At 43.0% G+C, this 23,692-nt stretch overlaps 1 protein-coding gene across 1 annotated transcript in view; it reads right to left on the bottom strand.

Moving 5' to 3' along the window:
- Window positions 1-23,692, bottom strand: part of LOC138510185 (contactin-associated protein-like 4) — a 2,554,874-nt gene that overhangs the window by 811,300 nt on the left and 1,719,882 nt on the right. Inside the window, exon 11 of the mRNA XM_069625670.1 lies at window positions 4,846-4,952. Within this exon, the coding sequence (XP_069481771.1) occupies window positions 4,846-4,952 (107 nt within the window). The remainder of the gene's footprint in view (window positions 1-4,845; window positions 4,953-23,692) is intronic.

Raw genomic sequence — 23,692 nt, 5'->3', positions numbered from 1 at the left:
TTGCCAGGTGCTCAAATTTATGTAATCTTATGAAGTATTGCAAACATACAAAGTCCTAAATGTGAAGAGCAAAACATTTCTTCAGAAAAACTGATTGTCTATAAACTGACGGCCCCTGTCAAAATCTGTGTGCAGTGCCCTGGGCTACCTGTGAATGACAGCTGTCAGATGAGCTCCTGATGAAACTTCAAACTACCTAAACTAAAAGTCTGCCAGATTAGCAAACAAAAAAGGAATGTTGATAAAAGGAATACAGATCTTAGTTGTGTTTATGATCCCACTGATTTAAAGCTGAGAGCGTGATGTATGTATGTGACTTGATGCAACAAGTTTGGTTTTTGCTGTTTTTTAAATTAAGAATACATTAGCTGGGCTGAGCTGCAACCCTTTGGAAGTGGAAAAACAGGTTTTTTCGAAGGGGAGGTGAAATCCTCTCAGCAGAAACACAATGGTAGATGATAATCGTAGGTTAGACCAGACTCTTGTCTACAGAAAGAGAAGGAACAATGGCAGAGCCTTCAGCCCAGGAAAATGAGGTGTGAAAGGGATCATAAACTGCTCCTGGAAGGAACTCCCCAAGGGAGGGGGCTGCACCTGGACTGCAAGGAGAGACAAATGGGCGGACCATTTGCGGTTAAGCATGAACAATGAACAATATTGAGGGACACATAACTTGTTATTCAAAGTTGTGAAAAATATACAAAGGACAGATATGTTATTCAAATGTTTGGCTGCACGTTTTAAAAGGCGGTAGAACTGTGTAACATGTTCTGGACAGGAATGGCAATATATGTGGTTTTATGTGAACTGTGTTAATGCTAACATTGTTTAAATGTACACACACATCCCTATGTTAAACACACACATTTGTGGAAAGTTGCAGAAAGTTTGGAAAATGTGTTCATGGCAAAAAGGACAACATTCTGTAGAAAGGTGAAACAAGATCCCACAGCTGCGGGATTTTGAGGAACAGATACTACATCAAATATGGAATCTTTGTGTGTGATTTGTGTAAAGGTGACCAATGAAGAAATATGTATGTAGGATCAAATCCGATTTTGAGACCAGTGACCCAACGGAGGTCTATAAGGACTGGGAAGCAAACCATAAAATGTGAAATCCTCTGGCCTTGATCCAATCTCTCAGGTGCAAGGCGGTGATGAGGTTTTGATCCAATCCCAGCCCACAGGGGAAGGTTAGTTAAGCCAGCCCATGCACCTGTTTTGTGATGTCATTTGAAAGGATAAATAGAGACAGCTGACAACACATAGGGACTCAATGATCCACTCACTTTCCTGATTCCGGCGAAGCACTCTGATCCAGCATTCTACATCCAGCTTTAACATCCTTCCAGATCCAGATGGCAAGACTCTTGCAGCAGTAGAGAACTATTGATTTTCAGCAAGGCCTAAAATCTTCAAACTTTTTCTCACAACCCAGTGAAGCGCTGTGGAGTGGGAAGGCCTTCTGAACCATTATCCTGAAACTCTCTGGCTTGCTACCACAAGGCTTGCCTGAGGAACTCGCTATCTAGCTGATTGAAATATCAACTAACAAGAAGGGCAGATCCTTTGCAAATCCAGTGACCGGCCTAGCTGATCCATTCCTGTGCCTCATGTGCTGTCCTTCCTTGACAGACCCAACACATGACCATAACTGACGGTCCAATTTAATAACTTATTCTGTAAGTATTATTGGGAAGAACAGTGACCCAAAATCTATCTGCATTGTATGATCCAAATCTCAAAGCCATCCCCTCTTTAATTCAGAACCATAGTATCTTTGTGCAAACTCTTTTCTCATCTGTATTATTAAACCCTAATTCTTATTGATTTGATTAAGAAAAGTAAATCCCAGGAAGAAGTAGAGTATCCAGAACAGGCGAGTTACGCTGATCACGTGACTGTAAGACCCATCTGTGGCATTCGCTTTTTCATAGTCATAATCTAGTGTAATCAAACCCATCTGTCATTTTGCATTTCTGTTTTCCATTCTCTCGCCTATTCTTCAAAAAACGACTCTCACGAAAACCTCTGTAACTCCCTCCATTTTTTTGATAGCAGCGAAATTTCAGCTCTTACTTGTACCAATTCATCCATTATAGCAATATTCACACAAGGAAAGGTTTGCCATGAATTGCAATTCTGAAAGGTTTTACACGTGTGAATTAGCTGTAAATTGGACTTTGAGCTTTCAAATGTTTTCTTTTGACTAAATCATTGTTTGTGATTGTGTTCAACTGTTCAAAGTGGCTCCCATAGGAATTTATAATAATTTAAGCATTTTGACCACATTTGGTGTTTTTGCTCAGTCAATTTCAAAGACAATTTCAAAGCCATGCTGACAGCTGAAAAGTCAAGTCAATTCGGTTTTTCTCTTGTGTTTGAAGGGGGAAGGTTGCAGTGATATTCTGTTTGATTTGTGCTATTCCCGGATACCTGCTCTCTCCTCACATCTATTTAATTGACTATTGGGGGGTTGAGGGGTGTTGCAGGGGGAACCCCTAACCATAGTGCCATCTGTCCAAACCAACACAAAAGTATTCTTTTATGTGCTGCATTTTTTTTTGTGGTCATTACTTGGTTCCTAGTATATTAAAGATATTACTTAGTGTTCTGTCACCCCATTGGTGATTGTTGTTTACCTATTAAAATATATTGTGATTTAAATGCTAACTACATAAATAAATATTTACCTTTTCAACTATCCTGATTCCTGGTGCAGTGTGACCAGGGGGAGGGGGGTCTCAGGAGAAGCTGTGTGATATCAGTGGTATATCGTTCAGAATATTGAACTTATAGATAACAATAAATAAGGGTTTCATTTGCACACTTCATGCTGGGCTTGACTTGGGTGTGTGCCGGATTGAAATCACTTACAGGAGTGAGCTAATCATTAGAGTGATTCTTTGCAACATTTGTAGTTGCATTTTCTGTCTGATGATGTATCAATGTAGACATATTCAGGTATACTATTAGTAGCACACTTGTCTATCATTGTGGTGTGAAGGATGTTATGTATGTGTTTTAATTATGTACCCATCTATACAGGGACTCTGATGAGTAATACAAGGAGAAACCAGAGGGAATCTTTTCCTGACCACCTTTAAGAACACATTTTCTATACATCTTCTGCCCCTGAGGAATGACCAGCCAGTAATAGCATTATAGAATGGAAAAGCATATAAGTCACACTAATGTGAACACAGCAGGACAATAGGTGGAAACAACCATCACTGTGTTAGGTTGAGTCATTGTTACTGACCTGTACATTTGAATTCTTATCTGTACTTATGTTTGGTTATTGACGTATTCAAACACAATGTATTAAGTATAATGTTTTTAATATATTTTTTATATGATTTAGCAGGTGGTTATACTTGCACTCTGATGTATTAATACATTGTGACATATGTTTTATATAAAGGACAATATATTTTGATGTAAGTGCTATCCCCTGGTATTTGTTTACAGGTAGATAGCAAGAGTCCTGCATTTTGAGTAGGGGTACATATGGGTGTTACTGATGGATAGTGAACTTTCTTTTGATTGATGACAGATAGTCTATTCCCATCCAGTAGGAAGGTTTTACACCGTTTAGTGGGAAATGCCTTTGTGAGAATATTGTTTTAAAATAACAAGAGTACATATACAACACACTAGTCCTCATTTATCAACTAATGCATGCGTCTTGACAAAGAACATTACAACAAAAGAAAGGACTATTAAAGCAAGACCTTGCTTTTATTAAGTGGCTTAGCAAAGTTTGAATTCTGCAGAGAGAAATGTGTAGCGCCAGATTTCTGGCTTCCCATTACCCCCCTGCGAGTTGTTTTCCTTTCTCTCCCTCTTCTCACGATTCTCCTTTCTTCTCGACCTTTCTCAAACTTCTTTTTAACTGTCTTTTCTCTTTTTAAATCGTTTCTAGATTATGTTCTTTTCCTTTCAACCTTTCATTCAGCCCCATGGTAGGCTGGATGGACTATTCCAAAAGTAAAACACACACACAAACATTTATTAAAGTATTTATATTCAACCCTGATGTCTGCATTGTTGTTTATAGGATTGCCCTTAGAGGAAATGCATGCAGACCTTTCTAGTTGGGCCCATAGGGGCAACAGGCCACAGCTGCCTTTCAGAGAGTGTGCTGGCTCTGACAGCAGGCATTGTGACATCATGAATCAACTGTAATGCAGTAACAGTAGTGATGTCACTGTCCTCTTCCCACCCTCAGTGCTTAAGTCATCAAACCATGTTTCTTTAAACCCTTGCTGAATCTCATAATCAAAGCATGGTTTGGAGCAAGACTCGCACTACATCCCCGCTGGCCACCTTCCTCCTTCTGCCTATTGGTTCCCCCATCAGCTCTATCCTCCTGCCCTTTGCCACCCCACCCCACACTTACCGCTCTTTATCTTATGTCACAGCCCTATGCCACAACCCACATTCTGACATGCTCATCATGGAAATGGAAGAGGGATTCTGAAAGGAGCCTAGCAGTACAATTGCATGGTGGCCCATTTAGGTGAGTTTTGCTTGTGCAGAAACAATGCACGTTTGACGATGACTGATATTTCTGTCAAAACTGTCCCGTGTGGGTCTGTCTTGGTGGGCTAACAGAAAAAAATGACCTGTTTCCAGGGCCCAGCTTTAAGACCTGAGTGAAGCAAAGGTCTATAACCTGGGCCTGCGGGGCTACCTGCCTGAGAAGTCTGTGTGACAGGTTAGTATCGCGATATTACAGCACTGGAACTGAGATAAAAATATAACATACAGATCTTTATACAACCATGTATTAGTGACAATAATTTACTGAAAGAAAATAAAAATAGAATTGTCTGCTCACAGTAATGGCAGGTTGCTCCAGTATAGCCAGTATTTGTACAGTTGCAGTGGAAGGAACTCCAGGATTGTGTGCATAAACCTCCATGTTCACAATAGTTCGGTAAACATCTGCAAAGACAGCAAAAGACAAACAGATCCATTGTATGTGGTACTCTACTCATCAGGCATACATTGAATAAACATGTAATTTGTCATTTCGGCAGCAATGCCGGTCACAGCTTTACCAGCTGGTAACGGCACATCATCCCGAGGTAATGGGCAATTTTCAGTATGGTACAACCCAGAATGAAGGGCATTATTGCAACTAGCATACATCTCTTTGACTAAAATAGAGTGAGTGCTAGCGTGAACATCCTAACAATGAAGTCAAGGAAGTCATTGACTAGTTCATGGCCAGGGATTGCATGATACCAATGCAGGCAAGCGGTGTATGTGGCAGATAGGCACAGCAGAGGAGCTACAACATGTCAGCGTAAGGGAAAATGGAAGAGAAAGTATAAGAGAGAGAAGAAGGATGGCTGAATGAGCATCCCGGACCATTGGAGTGGGAGGGGCAAGAGAAGCAGGCAGAAATGAAATGAGGAGAGCATGGGGTGGCAAAAAGATTGGACAATGGCAGAAAAGCAATTCAGAGAAAATGCCATGTCCTGACAGATTAGGCCTGTACTCTTTGCTTCCAACTGGCTGCCGAGGAGTCAACATTCTAACCATGCTGGTACTTCAGAGGTTTTACTGGTTCCAGTTTGCAATATGGCCTCTTATGTGCCCACAAGCCTGAATAATGAGCCCAAGTGATGCAAGGGTGCATAACGAGGACTGAGTGTCAAATGAGATGATGTGTTGCCCCACTGGTGTGGGCAATAGCAGTATTAGCAACAAAGCTCGGTGTGACATATGCAGTGGAGCCCTGACACATCTGTCTCCCGAGACATCTGTCTTTGTCCTCACTCCCCCGTGTAACTGCCTCGATGGCTTGGAAGTGAAGTCCTTTCTTAATTTTACTAGCATGGACGCAGATCACCTGTGGAGCGAGTATGAAGGCGGATGTCTTGACTCAACCAGGTGAGAAGGGAGCAGCCATTGAGGACAGGCGAGGGGGACATTTGGGCAGGGGAGAAGAAGCTTGGTGTGCTGGGTAGAATGCAGAGGCATAGGCAGGATAGGGCCTGAGGGGCACGGCCACCCAGAATCTGTAAAGGCCCACTCAGCAGCGCTGTGTGGGCATTTACAGATATTTGTGTCAGTGCAGTGGGCCCAACTACATTAGCATCAGGCCCCATTTGCTAGACAATCCTGACTAGGCCTCTGGTAGAATGTACGAACAATGAAATAATCCATGGGCACCCTGGTGAATATTGCCCAGAAGCCGTGGATCCTGATTGGCTATCAAAATTCCAATGTTCTAGCGATTGTGCTAATTAGGGGATATAGCAACTGGCATGTTCTCTACCATGTGGTAATACTCCAGTGATCTGAGGAAATAACCAGAAAGAAGCAACAACCTTACCAATGTGCAGCAGACTATTACTACATGGTGCAGGCCACACTCAAGGCCTTTATCTGTATTAGCTAACAATAATGTGGCGTTAAAACCAGATCTGGCATGCCGGATCAAGTGGTAAGGCAATTAGTACACCGGGTTATGAAAGCGGCAATATAGGGTAGTAAAAAAAACGTTTTTCCTTCCTACAACAGGACACGTGTGGCGTCCCTTTGTAGCAAGGAAAAACAAAAACCTTTACCAACATGGCCACCATGGAAACGGAAGGCAAGGCTCCGTATGTGCAGGGGTAAAAATAACAAAAGGGATGGGGGTGTGGGTGGAAGATGGCAGCGGTGGGAGCCAGCCGTCAGGCGTCTTGGAATGCAGGCTTACATAGGCGGTTCAAGCCCGCGTTCCTAGCCTCCTGGTTGGCTGGCTCCCCCCTGCCAGGTGATAATGGCTATAATGGGTACAAAAGGAAAAAAAGAAATGGAAGAATCGGTCAAAGTGCTGCAGATGTGGTGTTGTGCAGGCTAGGACGACTGCAGCTAGCAGGCGAATGGGAACAATATCTCACTAAAAGTGGCCAAAAAGCAAGATGAGAGCCAGAGCTCAAACGGACTGGACTAATTGATGCACAGTCAGGGGTGGCAGGAAGAGGACGCCAACATGGGAGAAGAAAATGAGCATTGGGCAGAGCGATGATATGGACAACATGGGGAGCTGTTGTCAGTCAGTGGAAATAAAGTGAGTGGTTAGAGTTGTGGTGATGAGCAGCTGCCTCGGAACGCGGGCGGCACACCGGCAGATCACACCCCTCTTCTGAGCAATCCGATTGGCAATGCAAGACTCCCAGAAGTGTTAAAGTGCCTTACTTCAAAAACAGCTTTGCAACTATTGGCAATTTGTATCATGTTTATGACTCCTTCGTCCCACCTAGTATTTCCAAAACTAGAACCCGGGAATATTTGTTCTCTACTCTGTTACGGTTTCAGCATCCTGTTTTTCAGGATCATCATGCGTCACAGCGCCTTCAATCTGGCAATTCCCTTCTGCAGCCAAGCTGGAATTGCGAGTGCAGTTACTTACACAAGAGACTTCTAAGCGCTTGTTAGGCAGAATCATATGCAGTACCCTTTGGGAACACCACACACAATTAAGACTACGAGTGACAGTACAAATTCACATTTGGTACAAGCCTATACTACACAGTAAAGTGGTAGCGATGGCTAAGCAGCCAGACTTATCTCAAGAGTAAAGTGAGCAGTATCAGAAGTTACACAAAGGACAGCAATTTACTATGGTTCAAGCAAACACTGACTCAAGGTGTCTGAGTAAAAGAATATACATTCATTTACACATAATTTGTAAAACAATTCACTAAAGTAAAGTAGCAGAAAATCACACTCTTAATACACTACACCACACCCTATAGATTCTGGACAAGTTAAGCTCAAAATAAAGTGAGGGCAAAATGGCACTCCAGCAATTAAAAAGGGAGGGAAAGGCAAGGTTAGACAAAAACTAAGCAGCACCAACAAGTAAGTAAGCAGGGCAATCTAGAAAAGACAACTACGGTGAGGAAATAAAATCAAGGGACCTGAGCCAAAGTCAATGGACCAGAATCTTTTCAGAGGATCACACAGTTCAGAGTAGTTTACAGTTAAGTCTTTGCCAAGAGTTCGAAACAAAGTTGGTTTGACGAAAAGTTAATTTAAAGAATAGAGAAGGACAAGCCCTCAGATTGGCGAAAGATTTCAAACACTTTCACTGCAGTCGGACAGAACGAACAACCGGGTTAGCACAGTAGCTTTAGAGCTGAAGAATGCTGTAGCTGAGGCAGACGTTCCTGGCAGATCCTGCAGGCTCACAGTTCCTGAAGCGACTGTTGAACTAACAAGAAGGAGGAAGACTGGAGGGTCCTGCAATGCTCAGGGAAGAAACCAGCAGTGGAGCATTGCGACGAATAAAAGGTGCGCTCCTTAAAACCCAAGCTGGGTCCTATCCTCCTGGCTATCTGGTTCACTGTAGCTGTGCATATCAAATTCAACCAGAAGAGGGAGGCCTGGATTGCAGTTTGGCAAACTGGTCAAAGTTTGGAGATTCGGACCTGCAACAGGGCTTCACTGGGAGGTTCAGTCGTGGTAAAGGTCCTCTTCTGTCAGCTTCTCTTCGGTTCTCTCGATCCAGTGGCAACTCTGCCTTACAAGTCCCAGAGACCTGCATTTTATGCAGTTTTCCCCCATTCACACAGCCTGGCTGTCAATCACACAGCAGGGTGGCTGTCCCGCTGGAACAGTCACCACAGCCAATCATACAGAGTGTGACATGGGTCTACAAGGAGACCCTGTGCAGGGAGTCTAAAACCCCTCCCTCACATCCAGTCTCCCGCAGACATTCAGGCGCCTAAGGAGGGCTTCTGTGCAGAAGCGCGCCAAAGGACGGCGAACAAAGGAACCAAACCTGGCTTGGCGCGCAGAGTAAAACACGATTAAGACCTTTACAAAAAGAAATGGCGATTAAACCCAGACAGATCCGAAATAAAATAAAAGGGGTCCAGCGGGTTTAAGTTCGAGGCTACTAACTTAGCCTAAAACAATACCAAGCCTATTTTCATAGACTGCAGTAGGGAAACATGATAGATACCACTGCCACCAGCCAAATCTTAAAGAAAGGGGAATGAAATAATGTTCCATGAGAGACAGACAAAAAGGGATAACTATTAACCCTTTCCAGTACTCTATGTAAGATAGTTTGTACTGGGTCTGTGAATTTAAAAATAGTAAATAAAATCAATGGCAACTTTACATGTTCTGGGAGACAGTAGTCAGTCCCAGAAAATGGAGTCTGAGTTGGAAGTCTAAAAAGACAACCCTGTGTCACTGCACTAAAGGTGCTGTGTGACACACAGTAAAAAGATGATGCCTATGGAGTAGGTGAGGCTCCACAGTCCATGAACACATAGAAATGTACAACACATAGGCAAAAACAAATGTAATAGTGTGGAAAAAGGCTCACATTCTAACCAGGTGAAAAAATAAATCCTAGAAATCCAGCAAAGATGCTGAGGGACTCAGTAGGTAAGTGAAATTATCCATTCTGGAGAATTCTCCATAACAGCGCTCATAAAACGCTACACGCTAAGCACCCAGGAAACGCATATTTAAGGCCCGTTCTTTTTTCATTGCAGGAAATAAGCTCCCAAATGTTTTTTTTTCAAATCGCAAAGCAAACTGCTAAACTCAAGCAAGGAGCCGGGTAGTCGTCAGCCAATAACGTCCCGTATACATGTACAGTAAGCGCTTAGCAAACCCCGCAAAAAAGTTCAAGAACATTGTTAAATGGGAAAGTGAGAAGTCGTGCAGTGCTGCCATCTGCCCGATGAACAATCAGTGGCATGGGGTCCCTGTTGCTGACACTCTTATGAATATATTTATTTTAATGTCCAACTTGACGAAACAGTGCACATCTTTCAGAAGCCAAGCACTACCAGGACTGTTCCGTATACTCTACATTTTATATATTGCATGTCTATGCCTCCGAATATGGGTGCGAGGTGCCTCTAATCACTCCGAAATGCGTGCTTATGAATAATTCAAGCTATTGACAAGCAGCCAAGCAGGCTAAACATGCTTGCAGCTAAACTGCAATAAAATATGTGCCGTTTTGAAGTGATAATACATTCAGGGATGCATTCCTGGGATCGAGTACAGCTGTAGATTTCCATTTCTTGCCGAGTACATCTGTTTTTTCTCTTCAGCGGCTACAGGTATCCTACAGCTCCAGATGCCTCTAAATCTTTTATGGCCATCCGTTTTGCAAAATGAACCGGTGTACAGCTTTATGCCTTGTGTTTCATGGAGAAATACAAAACACATCCTATTAACATTAGAGACGGAAAGGAAGAGCAACTACCTGAGGAGAAGGCTGTCAAAGGCAGTGTAGGAACATCCATTCCACTCATTGTGTTCATTACAAACTATTGTTAAGCAGACACAGTAAGAGTATACTGCAGTTTGCTAGCTGCCCAATTAAGCACTAGAAGCAGAATGCACGTGCATCCCATTTTGCAGCATTGTTCATTATGATGTGAATGTTAAAAACCCTCCATGATCCCCAGCACCAAGCAATTGAGGACGCAGAATACAAGGTGTTCCCCAGCAACTCCTGGCACATATAGCCACCGAGTCTACCGATTCATGAAGGAGACTTACATACAGAACCAAGTACTCGCTGCGGCTCAAGGATCCGGCGACACTGACATATGGAATGAATACTTGCATGCACTTGGTTGGGGCAGAAGTGCATGTTTGCAGTGTGCAAAACAGTTGTTTACTATTTCATCCGTTACAAGGGGTAGAAGTGGAAATGAATGATGATGGCAATGTTCGACCTTTGCATGAGCTTGTCCATCAGTGGTTGTGAATGGCATTCTGCATTACTCATTTTCTTTGTCTCTGACATGGGACATGAGAGAAAAGTGGAGGGGAAACAGATGCAGGAGCTGCTGCCTCCCGGAGGGCAACCGGAAGTGCCTAAGAGATGTTTGTTGATGCAGGATAGCCACTCATGGCGAGCAGACTGGGCCCACGCATTCTGCAGGTGGTAGACATCTGTGCACAAGCATTGTCATAGACGGGTTCTCTGTTGAAAATCAGGCAACTCTATGAATGAGCAGGAATTCAGGTGTGTGTCCACTTGCGAGTGCATCTGGCACTCCCAAGAAGAACGACCAATAGAAATGGGACGCCAGGTGTGTATGCCATAGCTTAAAATAAGTTAACTCATTACAATGAAACGTGTATACGCATGCAATGTCGTGCTATTACAGTGTATGAGAACTCGTTAGATATGTTCAGCCAAAATAGTGATGGAGGAACCCCATCAAGCCCCAACTAGATAACCTGCAATGAAATGAGCCAGCCATCCCATTGCAAAATATGATGACGTAGATAGTCCAGGCATTGCGCTCCAAAAAACAGAACTGTGGCAGATTCCACACTTGACACCTCAAGTATAGGCGGTATTTTGTCAACAACATTGCAGGTTTGAGGGATTGCCATCTGGAAAAGTGTGGAATCCCTGGCTTTTTTGATTTGTATTTGATTTTTATTAATTTATTAAATGATGTGGGTAAAACCACCTAGAAAGGATGATCTGCTAACCAGATCCCCCTTTCATAGACCCCATACTAAAATAAAAATGGAGCAGAGGTTAGATTCACTGCTAAGCCATTTCTTAATTGCTACAATGGGGCCCACGTTTAGCAGGATATGGGAGTCATTTGATTGCACACATGCTGTAGGAGTCTGGGTCACCAACATGGCAGGACGTCTAGGAATGTTGAACTGCTGAAAAGCCTCTGAGCATTACTAGGTCTGGGGGCTGGTATATGAATAGGAGACTCACAAAACCTCCAATGGGGAAAAACGAGGTGGGAAATTGATGTTTGATATGTTTACACATCAGTCCTTGCAGGATCAATGTGGATGGGCCACATATAACAAAGTTGATATAACTAATATCTAATTTGATTGCATGTAAGAATACCCTTGAACATTTTGAGATGGTGTTACACCAGTGTTTAGGGGACATGAGTGAAACAGAGCCTGGAGATTTGCAGTTGGGTATATGAGCACTCGTTTCCTCAACATCAAAATCAAAGGCCTACAGGAAACAAGGGTAGGGGCACATCTTGACCTGAGGCCCCCACGCCCTCAACTGCCAGCGGTTGTTTTCTGAGTGGCAATTAGGCAAGTAGGACAGGAGATCTGAACAAGATCTGAACGTCAAGGGAAAGCAAAGCAGGCCATTGGCTCCTGGAAGAGAAGTCCATATTCATTGTAGGCATCTTAACAGATGAAGACCCACTAGGCTAGTGTGTGACAAAGGTTCCTTACTTCCGAGTGGGAATGGTACTGGGGGCTATAGTTCCCACTAAGACTAATATATTTCTGGACCATGTCACAGTAAAAATTCTCCCACTTGGCATGACATTGATTCTAGTGTCACAGCAGTCAGATACTTGTTGAAATTATCGAGGTAGACACCCAAACCAGATGGTATGAGGGTTGTATTGTCTGGGTTACTGTCCTTTGGAAATCATAAGGCTTAGTTGAAGAGGTGGGCCCTGGATTTATTTGCAATCAATGAATCCATTTCAGTAGGATGTCTGTTGGTTAATGACCTCCCTGATCCAGACATAGTGACAACAGTAACTTTGGGCTGCGGTCCTGATGTTTGCTCAGCTGGAGGATGCAATAGACCAGTCTGATTGTTAACTCCCCATCCAAACCTGAAGTCCCCTGAGGCACTGTGAGAGAGGTCTCGGCGACCAATGAGCTGACTATGAAGGTTCAGTGATCACAGGATTACCTACTGGCATAGAAAATGTAACTGCGATGGTGGACAAGGAAGTTTCAGACCCAAAGGGCCTTCCAGAACTGATTGATTTGTATTAAGCTGGAGTCCCAGGTCAGGCATCAGGCTTACTTTTGCCAGGAACGGGGGAATTGTTCTCTCTGGCAGCTCTGTTAAAGCAGACCAGAGGACAAGGGCAGAACAGAGGCACTGAGCTACTCCAACAGGAGGAATAGGTGAAGAGCAAAAGCCTGGCCTATTCCAAAAACAGGAGGATTCCTTCGCTAGAGAAATGTAAGTGACTTCAATCAAGCACTCCAACTAAGTCAATGCCTAGTCTGGGATGCCCAATGGAAGCCCTTATTCATATATTTTTATGTCTAGTTCTTATATCCGGATGATGAACCCTTATATAACGCCCCTCTCTTTGAATCCCCCTGACCTCACTGAGCCAAGAAGTAGGTTGTTTTGCAAATTAAAAGGTTTATTGGAAAAATGAAACTATATATATATATATATATATATATATATATATATATATATATATATATATATATATATATATCATTTGATAGCACACTTATGAATATAACAGTGATCAACAATGGATAATCTACAATGGCACAATTCTTTAATTACTTAGGAGTTGGTATAGAAAGGATAAGGTAGCAGAGAATACTTTGTATGGTTTCAAGGAAAAGCAATGATGAGAAAGAATGCAGCATAGAAATAACACTCGATATGGTTTCAACAAGAGATAGCATGATCACTTTTTCCCTTGTGACAACTCACTACCCCCCTATGCAATATGAAGAGATGGAAATGAGGGCACACAGGTTTTCAGGAATACAATCAGAAGCAGTTCAGTTCCCGTTCCCCCCAGCAAGCTTAGAGAAACAGGGATGATTTTATAAAAACAGGCCAAATACTTTTAAATGTGATTGCAATGAAGTGAAACATATGCTAAAAATGATTTTATTTCCCTATACCAGATTCAGGGTAGCTCATAGCTACTTTGAATTAGTTCAGGTCAGCACTAGCAATGATTCATGAATGATTATCAGAGTGAAAATGAATTTCAGCAGTGGAAAGCAAGAAGCAGCTATTTTTACAAGTGGTGAAATTGAGCCAAATTGTAATTCGCAGCACTTTTTACAAGTGCGTCGATCGCGATCACGGGAAAACTATAATGTAATGTCGTATTGCATCTGTTGGCAAGCTTAGGTTCTTAGCTTTAAAATGACAGTTAAATCTCGCTTCTAGGACGTACGGTTCAAAAGATACGGACGTTTTTGGGGAGGTAGATTTTCAGAAATGAAGTCAAGATTTCAGAATGACAGATGACACTTTTGCAGCTTTGAAATCACAGAATGGACACACGATTTCTGTGCAGTTCTGGACAGGTTGAAATGGTTTGAATAAGATTACTTTAAACTAAGAGATGGGTTCTGGACAGTTCTAGATGCTCACTCCTAGTTCTGGAAGGGAATGGACCTCGTTACAGATCTGGTCAGGGTTCTAGCCAGGGTTCTAGCCAGAATCAAACAACTCGCCCGGCTGTTGAATAGTTGAGTTAGGTTGCTGGATTCTGAGGCCTGCTGAGAAGGGTTCAGCTTTTGGGTTAGGCCCCTGCTTAAGGTTCTAGAGCTGGGTTCTAGAGTCTGGTCTCAGGATCTATCTGGGTTTGAAGTTGTCCGGCAAAGTGCTGCGCAAGAAATCGATTGAAGAGTGGAAAATGAAGTTCCTCTCTGGGTCTGAGTGGTTCTTTTTATGTCTTTTGAAAGTGGGTGGGAAGGCTAACTTTCTATGCCCAACCCTCTGAGGATCCTGATAGGTTAAAGGAAATACTGTGACCTGACTGGAGAAGGGAATTGTGAGTCAGAATGAGTCATCAGGTATCATCTTTAGGGTTCAAGGAAAGGACACTCCCCTTTGTGTCCATACAGCATGTCTTCTTTTTCATAAAAAACATAATTACAAGATACACAACCTGTTAATTTTACCTAAATTGCATGACCTATTGCTTAAGGTACAGTTTGGTTCAAGTCACATGTTTCTATGAGCTTGGGTTCAGAAATGACAACATTTTGCGCTTTTAGTGGGTTTTGCCATATTGGTTTTTCATCAAATCTGACACGGAGGTACACACCCTCTCTGGGCATATTACAGTAAGTTTTGAGGTCTCTAGCATAAACACAGATGTTACAATATTAATAATTACAGGGCTTGGCCTCAGAACATCCCACAACGTCCATCTTAGTCTCAAATCGTGGGTGCATTTTTCATATTAAGAATCCCCAAATTGTACATTTCTCTCAACTTGATACAATTTTTTATAAGCAATTTAATAAAACATGCATTTGCCTCCACTGCAGTACACCCATTGTTTTGTCCCCGCCCCTAGAAACTTGGCTTGACTCAGAGATCAGATTTCTTGCCTCCCCCCGAGCAGTGTTGACAGTTCACACCCAAAATCAGCATACCCTATGCAGCTGAAGGAATCCTTTGTCTGTTTTTTCCTGCTAGCAAGGCATCAGTCCAGGGTACCACTCTCCATTTGATTAACAGAACTTTGTGATTTCCTGCCTTCTTGCTGAGATGACCAGGTGTGAAGACTTCTCATGGACAAGCAAGCCATTGAAGTCCCTGTTAACTCAGGTTCACTGTTAGCTCCTAAAATACAAGTCTCCTGTCAGAATTTAGATCGCTAGCTCCGGTCAGTGGCGTGCACCGGTATTGCACCCATTTTTGACAGATGCCTTAAATGAATACATTTTAAAAAGGGGATTTTACTTGATAGCATATGATACTTGCCAACATTGTATTGATGCGGATTCTGCAGTAGAGTAATGTAGAACACCCAACCAGAAGTTGGATTTTTTTGGTGGTTTCATGCCCATGATTTTAGCAATTTTGACAATCAAGAAAATGAATTGTTGAACAGCTCTGTATTCCTTTGTCTGCTTTTGTTCTGTGGGCAGCCAAAGGATGGGGCTGGCAATGGTCTCCTGTATTAACACTGACAGAGGCAAAAGAAGATGCCAGCCTGTCTGCCAGGTTCTCACTGGGCACTTTCTGGTGATTTCTGGCCAGCAGCATGCTTTCTGGCGGCCATTAAGATGTTTCCCATGTCAGTAATGCACAATGATGTTGTAGGGCTTGGATGCGTGGGTTGAAACATCCCACAGAAAGCAAGAGACCAGTTTAACCAGTAACTAGCAGTCCAGGCCTGGAGTTGCCTGTGGTGCCCACTGTTGCGAGGGAGGGCTCAGCTTCCACTATTGTGAGTATGGAGTTAACTTCAGATTCAGTGATCTCAGGGTTGCCTACTGGCATAGAAAAGGAACCTGAAGTGGCAGACAGGGAAGTTTCAGAACTGAAGGGCCCGCCAGAACTGAAAGAGTGTGCTTCAGTTCGAGAACCAGGTCAGGTTGACTTTTGCATGTACAAAGGATCCTGAACCACTCCAAAATGTGGGAACAGGTGAAAGGCAAAGGCCCTAACCAGTCCAAAGACAACAAGCCCAAGAACGCTGAGGAAGGGCACAGCTGGAGCTTGTTCACCCAGTTGCGATAGTTATCTACCGGACTTGCCTCCTGACCAACTTGCTTGTCAATTAGATGTCACTGGGATGTCTGACAGCCTGTCCGACTATTTTTACAACCCCTGTGTCTCCCCATAAACGGTCATTTTAATATGCTACCTTTTTAATTTTCTAACCTTTTAATCTTTTTTTTCTAGGTTGGCCTATTTTATATAAAAATGAACTAATCGAGTTGTGAGTATTCTCCCCTCTACATCTGGTGCTGATTGGTCCTACTTGTTTATAACCCATTTCTATTGAATGGACTTGGGACACGTATTCATTTAATACTTGATGTGTATTATTTTGTTCTTAAAAATGTGATATGTCTGTTCTACTTATAATTAACTGACAGGGCTGCGAGTATTCTCCCCTCTATATCTGGTGTTGGTTACTTCTACTCTTGCATAACCCATTTTCATTGAATGTAACTAGGGCCTTGATTCATTTGCTTTATACTATGATGAAACTGTATGCTGTATTGGTGAACTATTAATGGCTTAATGCAGAATAACACAGATTTGGACGATGATGATGAATGGAATTTGTGTGCTCTGTCCAGCCTTGCCAAGGCTCTGACAAGACAGGAGAGGCACACCAGACCCCATAAATCCACCACCTTAGGTTGGGTGGTCTGGTTAGAGGAAAGGTAATTTCTCTCTATTGGGATCCCACCAAGATGTCAAGCTGACGGGCGATCCCATATACTTGTGGCTGTATAGATACTTCAGACAAATTAGCCGCCATACCACTTTTCAGCACTGGAAAGCTGGCTTGACCAGGGCATCCATGCTAGACCTCCTATATTAAGGGCAGGACATTAAAATCCAGACAGTCACATGTAAAAATTAGAATTGGAGTAGACTCAGTGCACCTGAGCTTAGGAGTTGCTGATCAGCCTATTGACTACCTTCATAGGTGGATGATATGATCACAGACAAAGTGTCCCATAGTTTACAGAAATCCAGACCATGGGCATAGGGCCATATCTCTACAGAGATTTAAAATTGACATGCTTTCAAAGTCTAAGGGGGTCATTACGAGTTTGGAGGTAGCTATTAGCGCCATGGCTGCCTCCAAACTCGTGTCCGGGTTCTTTGAATGGGGATTTACCGGGTCATTCCAACCTTGGAGGACATGGTAAGTCCTCATTCAAAATACCCATCCCCATTCCCTTTCGAGCCCCCATAGGGCTCAATGGGCACGTTATTAGCTCCCTCGTCCCTTAGCGGCTCCCGCTATGGGTGGCTGGTAAAACCAGCAGTCCTTAGCGGGACCCATTAAGGGAGCTAGGAATGCGGCGGTAAGGTGTTAATGGCACCGGCATCCTTACCGGAGCCGTTAACCCCTTACCGCCACACTCGTAATGAGGCCTTCAATCGCCATATGCTAGTGCAAATGGCAAATATCTATTTGCTCATCTTCAGGATTTGCTTGACCATTTGAAGGGTGGCACTCAGCCTTTTTGTCTGGGAGCATGTCAGGAATTGTCACCTGGCAAGGATGTTAAAGCCATGGCTTTTTATATTTGTATTAATTAAGAAAATTAAGCAGGTAATTCTATCTCGGAAAGGGTGGCATGCTCACCCGATTCCCCTTTCATAAATTTGATTTCTGCATCAGCCTCCTGATCTGCACTGCTAGCTCTCCAGTGGCAAAGATAAGCTTTAGCAGGAACAGGTGCCATCTTGACCGCGGCTGTGACAGCCAAGTCACTTCAGCACAGAGGCTGCATTTTAAGTCTCCAAAACCACTTAGTCATAAAGAATTACTGGAGTTTAGGGTATGGTGGATAGTAATTAGCATGACTTTAAGAAAGCCACATCAGGTTGATTTTATACATGTGTCAGCAGTGTGAGCCCAGGCCAGCTGTGGAAGGGTTATGTGTAATATGGTCAGAACACCTGGCCCTGCCACTATCAGGGCCACAGACTGAATAGTTGAGCCTCTCCAACACAAAAGGACTAGTCACACATCAGGGTTTTGATTAACACTGGGCCTTTGATACTATGGGCAAGGGAAAGGGGCTGGGTAAGAGTAGGAAGAGAAAGGTCAGTATAGTTGGAGGAATCTTGCTTCTCTCTCTATAGCTCTCTTTCCTTCTTACCTCCTCCACCTCCTTTAGCATAAAGCATTTTGGGTATATTGTGGTACCCAGGACCTCACTGGCAGTGAACAACATCTGCAGAGGTTTGCTATCCTCCCCTGTTTTTGGGAAAATGAGACAACACCTAAATTGTCCTTGGATTGGGACTTGGAGCAAATGAAAAAATCCAGGCATCTTGTCTCCTGCATTTCGACTGTGTTCAAACACATTCATCCCAAAAATTCTTGTTGTGTTGCCCTTGGTATTTCTTCAAACTCTTCAGACTGCTGTTGCTGCGTCCTCAAACCAATTCACCACTGCAATGCGCCAACTGAGCGTGTTGTTGCCTCAGAAGAATTCGAGCCACTGTGTGTCTCACTTCAAACGCAAATCAAGCCTGCTCTATCACTGTGTTTTGCCACATCTGGACCTGATTTGAATCACTCACACAGAGTCAAGTAGCTTGACTCACCAAGAACAGCGAGAAAGTAGGGTTGGCTTCTTTCTGCACTCGTGTTCATTTTTAGGCTTTAGAGACTTGTTAGGTCACCCGTAGTCCCTTTTCTCAGACAAGAGCATATACATTTTCTAACTTTGTGGTTATTGATTGCCTTTAATGCCGGTTTTAGCACCCAGTGTGCTGCATCTTTCTATCTCTTACATATTCTGTATTCTTTCCACAGGGGCAGGTTTTTGTAGAGTATTCTACTTAGCTATCTGTGCATATGGCATGTTAATTTAGGATATGTATATTTATAGAAACGTGATAGGACATTCCTTTATTTTGGACTGTTGTACTTTGCTGTTTGGGTTCCTACAGTTTCACATTCACACTGCTCTAAAGATTATAGCCTACCCTCGACCCAATGCATATGAGGTATATCTCTTGACTCTGCCTGTTTCACCTTTATGATTGGGATCACTCTTGTTTTATTTAGATTTGTGAGGTCTGAATCGTTGGCTTAACCACTACTCTACCTTATAGTGGAGCAGGGCAGAATTAATTTCATCACAGCATGCTTACGGATATTTAGATATTCACTTGACTCCATGTATTATTGCAATGCAAACATCTATCAGGGAGATGATGAAATTCCTGAATTATTTTCAGGAAATGGTGTTATTGCCTGCATTCCCATTGGTCATACTTCATTTGAAATGTCTGTGCACTTCCATTGTACATCATTAGGGCATTGATGAACTCAGGTTTTATCTCAGTAGTCCTTCAAATAGGTATCACAAATGATACACAATGTTGTACAGTGTGATAGAATCCACTGTAACACTGAATAGTGTACGGTTAGTAGCCAATCCATTTTCCAAGACCGTAAAACATGCGGCCCATGTTTTCTATTAATCATATACATATAATTATGGGATGCTTTAAGAAAGAACACACCTGGAACAATTGACACCTAGGGCCGATTCATAGAATATTTGCCCGGTGCAAAGTGACTTTGCACTGCTGAAAAGTGACTTTGCACTTGCGACACAAACCCTGATACATGGAACTGTGCAAACTGTATTTTTGCAGTGCAAAGTCCGGGCAAAGTCAGTTTATGGTCATTTTTGCAGTACAAAATGACTTTGCCTGGACTTTGCACTGCAAAAATACACTTTGCACAGTTCCATGAATCATGGTTTGTGTCGGCAGTGCAAAGTGTATTTTTGTAGTGCAAAGTCCGGGCAAAGTCATTTTGTACTGCAAAAATGACCATGGTCTGACTTTGCCCGGACTTTGCACTGCAAAAATACAGTTTGCACAGTTCCGTGTATCAGGGTTTGTGTCGGTAGTGCAAAGTCACTTTTCAGCAGTGCAAAGTCACTTTGAACCTGGCAAATATGCCATGATTTGGGCCTTTAGTGTATGCTAAAACCATCTTGCAGTATTCCTATTATATGGAGCAAATACCAACATGATTGGGGGTTGAGGGGATCTTTGAAATATATTATGTGAACCTCTAATCAGTACAATATGAAATTCACCATAATAATGAGTACGAGTTTACAGTTCTAAATGTGAGTTCCAAATTTGATACATGAGATATAGCACACACTGGAAAGAGTGTAGTAGTATGTGTTGCTACTTCACATGGACAAAAACTGAAGAAAAGTATCACATTTGGAGAATATGTGGAGTTGCTACTCATTAACTGTAATTGTAGTAAACATGACATATTTGACTGTGAATCACAAATACTATTTAGAAAGACACTGACAGAGGTTGTGCCACTGAACCCTTCATAGATTCAGTCACACAGCTACAGTAGTGTTTCACTGCACACTTTTGACATCAACTCTAAAAACAAGAATCATCTCAGTCACTACCTTTACTCCATCATACTACTGATAACTATGAACCTGTGCATAATTGCCATTAGATTACATACCACTGCACATTGTGTGAGTCCCAGTAATTGCAAACCGAAGTCCCATGAACTCTCAAACATTACCACACATGTACACACATGCTGTGCATGTAACTCATGATAAAGACACGTGTTCCTAATTACCAACCAACTTGGTCACTAAATATCACACATCATATGTAGTAGACACAGCGGAAAGATTGTGTCAGCATGAATTATGCAGATGAACGTGGCGTGTCTCACAAAGGCTTATGTGTCTTGTAACCGAAAAAGCAGCTGATTCTATCAGAGATGAAACGTAACCCTTGCTCTTAGCAAGTGTATATGTAAGTGGTTTGCCATTTTACACACAGAGGAACATGGACTCGACCTTAATCACAAAACGCGGCTCTTGCTGAGCAAATGTCAGATCATTTGGTTTAGCCCAAATGGAGGGGCCAAGGGATGGGGAGGGGCTGGTTATTATGTGTCACGTTTTCCTGGAATGTCTGGACATCAGAACGTCCACTTCATTCAGTATGTCATAGATATGTGTAGCTCAGTTCACAGATATGAAGCAATCAGAATTATGCCCATTGATATGGATAATAAATGCATTATTCCACAATAGTAGCAAGGGGCATGATTTCTAAACACACTTGCAGGTAAAAAAAATAATTAATTAATTATTAATTGAGTGATTGTAAGAAATTGACAGATTATTCCGTTCACAAAGGCGACTTGCACATTCCTAGGTGGCTGTGCGCCAGTGCAATGGATGAGTTGGCCAGCCCCTCTTACTTTCTTTAGTGTGTGCACTGGATAGGCTGTCATCACCCATGTACGTGATGGAGTGTACTCTTCTGTGACAGGCTCTTAAAAGGCCTGTCACATTGAACAGCCCATCAAAGGGAAATGTGTACAGAGAGTAAGAAGGCGTGTATATTCCTATGTGATGAGTAGAAATAACAGCGGGGCAGCCGCAGCTCATACGGCTGATGTCCTGCTTAAATAAAGTGCATGCGAGGTTCAGAAATGACTGCATCACTCATTGAGAACGCCCCTGTGTCGGTTCCAGCCAATCAATCTGGATGCTTGTGTTGTATGATTTTCATGTGAATTAAGATGTCCGATTGAAAAGTGTAGCAACGCCCCTTTCAATTCCCTTGTTTGTGCAGTTGCGCAGGGGGTATGCACATTTCAATCTGACCATCACAGTCACCTGTGGTAAAGGTAAGCTTATTTTTACACCAGGTTAGGGGAGACTCGAACACAAACCAAACACATGCGGACTTTTTTTTTAAATCAGGTTCAAATTGTGAATTACATGTATTGTGTTGAAGCAAATCAGGACGGACGATGATATGAACTACTGTTGCATTGCATAGATTGCCGGATCCCAGGAATTAGAGCTCGGACCTTCCATGCGCCCATTTGGTTGCACTTTTGATGCAGCTTGCTTCTGACATTTGCAAAAACCTAAGGAGCACCTCTTCCCATCAAGGATACTCTGCAATATCACAAGACTCCAGCGCACACTGATGCGCCTTTACACATCAAAGACATGCGAGAAAGCAGGGGAAAGGCCATTGGCATGAGACGTCAATAGCGTACTCACGAGGCCACATTCACTGCGATGTGTCACTAACTTCCACGAGGCCGCACACAATCAAACGCAAATCTCCAGGCCTGCAAATGAGCAAGCGCACCCCCTGAATCCAAAATGAAGCAAGGCGAGTTCCATGCTCCAGGGTGGAATTAAAGCTTCATTAGCGTTATTAAATGATCAGCAATCTATGCAGAGCGCTGTTAATATGCAGCGCTTGACGGACGCCTTGTATTCTCTCTTGTCCAAGTAAATTATGCATTAGGCTGTCATGCTTAAATGACATGTGAAGAATCCTGGCATGTGTACGTTAGCATCAGGGGAGTTCAAGTGGACACGAGAAGGCGTGTATGATAGAGTTGCTTTTGCGCGTGTACTGTGTAAGGGAAGCAGACATCTGGTCCTGTAATTTACCTGCACATTCCAATGGAATGAATGCATTTTACTACATCTGTTTGACTGGCTGCAGGAGTCTCTGGCTAGACAGTTTCTCATCAGGTACAACATCACTAGAGGGACTTGCACGCGCTAGGATCCAGAGTTGCAAAACAGGAGCTTAGTGCCAAATACTGACCCAAGGCAAGAGACAGATGCCACCAACGGGTCCGGGAAGATTGTAATGATTCCTCCAAGTGCAAGAATAAATCAGATGCGCCATCAGCATTTGTCACTGGCACCTGGAGTTTTGACATAACAATTATATTATCAGACCCATTATCCTAAATCTATGAATTTCTGCCAGTTGGTGAGCTGCATGCTCTTGGGGGTAGCGTTTGTAAACAATCTGTCTGATTTCCATGCAGGCAGGTGTTGTGGTAATGTGCTTGGTAGCAGGATATATATATGCATGCCAGGGTTTAGTGTGTGTGCCACGAAAAAGTTCAGCCAGACCCACCTGTATATATATTTATATATGAAATTCTGTCCATGCGGACAGTGAGGACCATCTTAACTGTGAGTGGCTCCCCGTAGTTATCACCCATGATGCTATGTTTGATTGCATTGTTGATCCGTGCTGTAATGTCATGTATGTGCTCATTGGCTGAGCAACGGGGCACAGGTGAACTCTGAGTTGAGATGTTCATCATTGCCAACGGTTGCCGAATTTCATGGGTTTTGTTGCAGTGATTCAGTTTTTCTTAACCCTATCTTAACTGAAGTTGCTTCACTAAATGTGTGATGCTATATCTTCTTGTGGGTCCACTGCCATTGTCTGTGTTGCATCAATGAGCAAGAAACACTGTGGACCACTGCCCATGGCCTTTTGCCATGACCAACTGCCCGACCTCCAGGCATGGCTCATATCCTCTTGCCCACTAAATGGACAGATCCCATTGGTCATGGCCTTGGTAGCCACAGCCTTCAACCGCCTCCACTGTACA

This window comes from Ambystoma mexicanum, chromosome 6p (assembly GCF_040938575.1).
Source record: "Ambystoma mexicanum isolate Mex_15411 chromosome 6p, UKY_AmexF1_1, whole genome shotgun sequence".
NCBI lineage: Eukaryota > Metazoa > Chordata > Amphibia > Caudata > Ambystomatidae > Ambystoma > Ambystoma mexicanum.
Note: the sequence above shows the minus strand (reverse complement) of the source record. Positions and strands in the feature narration are given on the sequence as shown.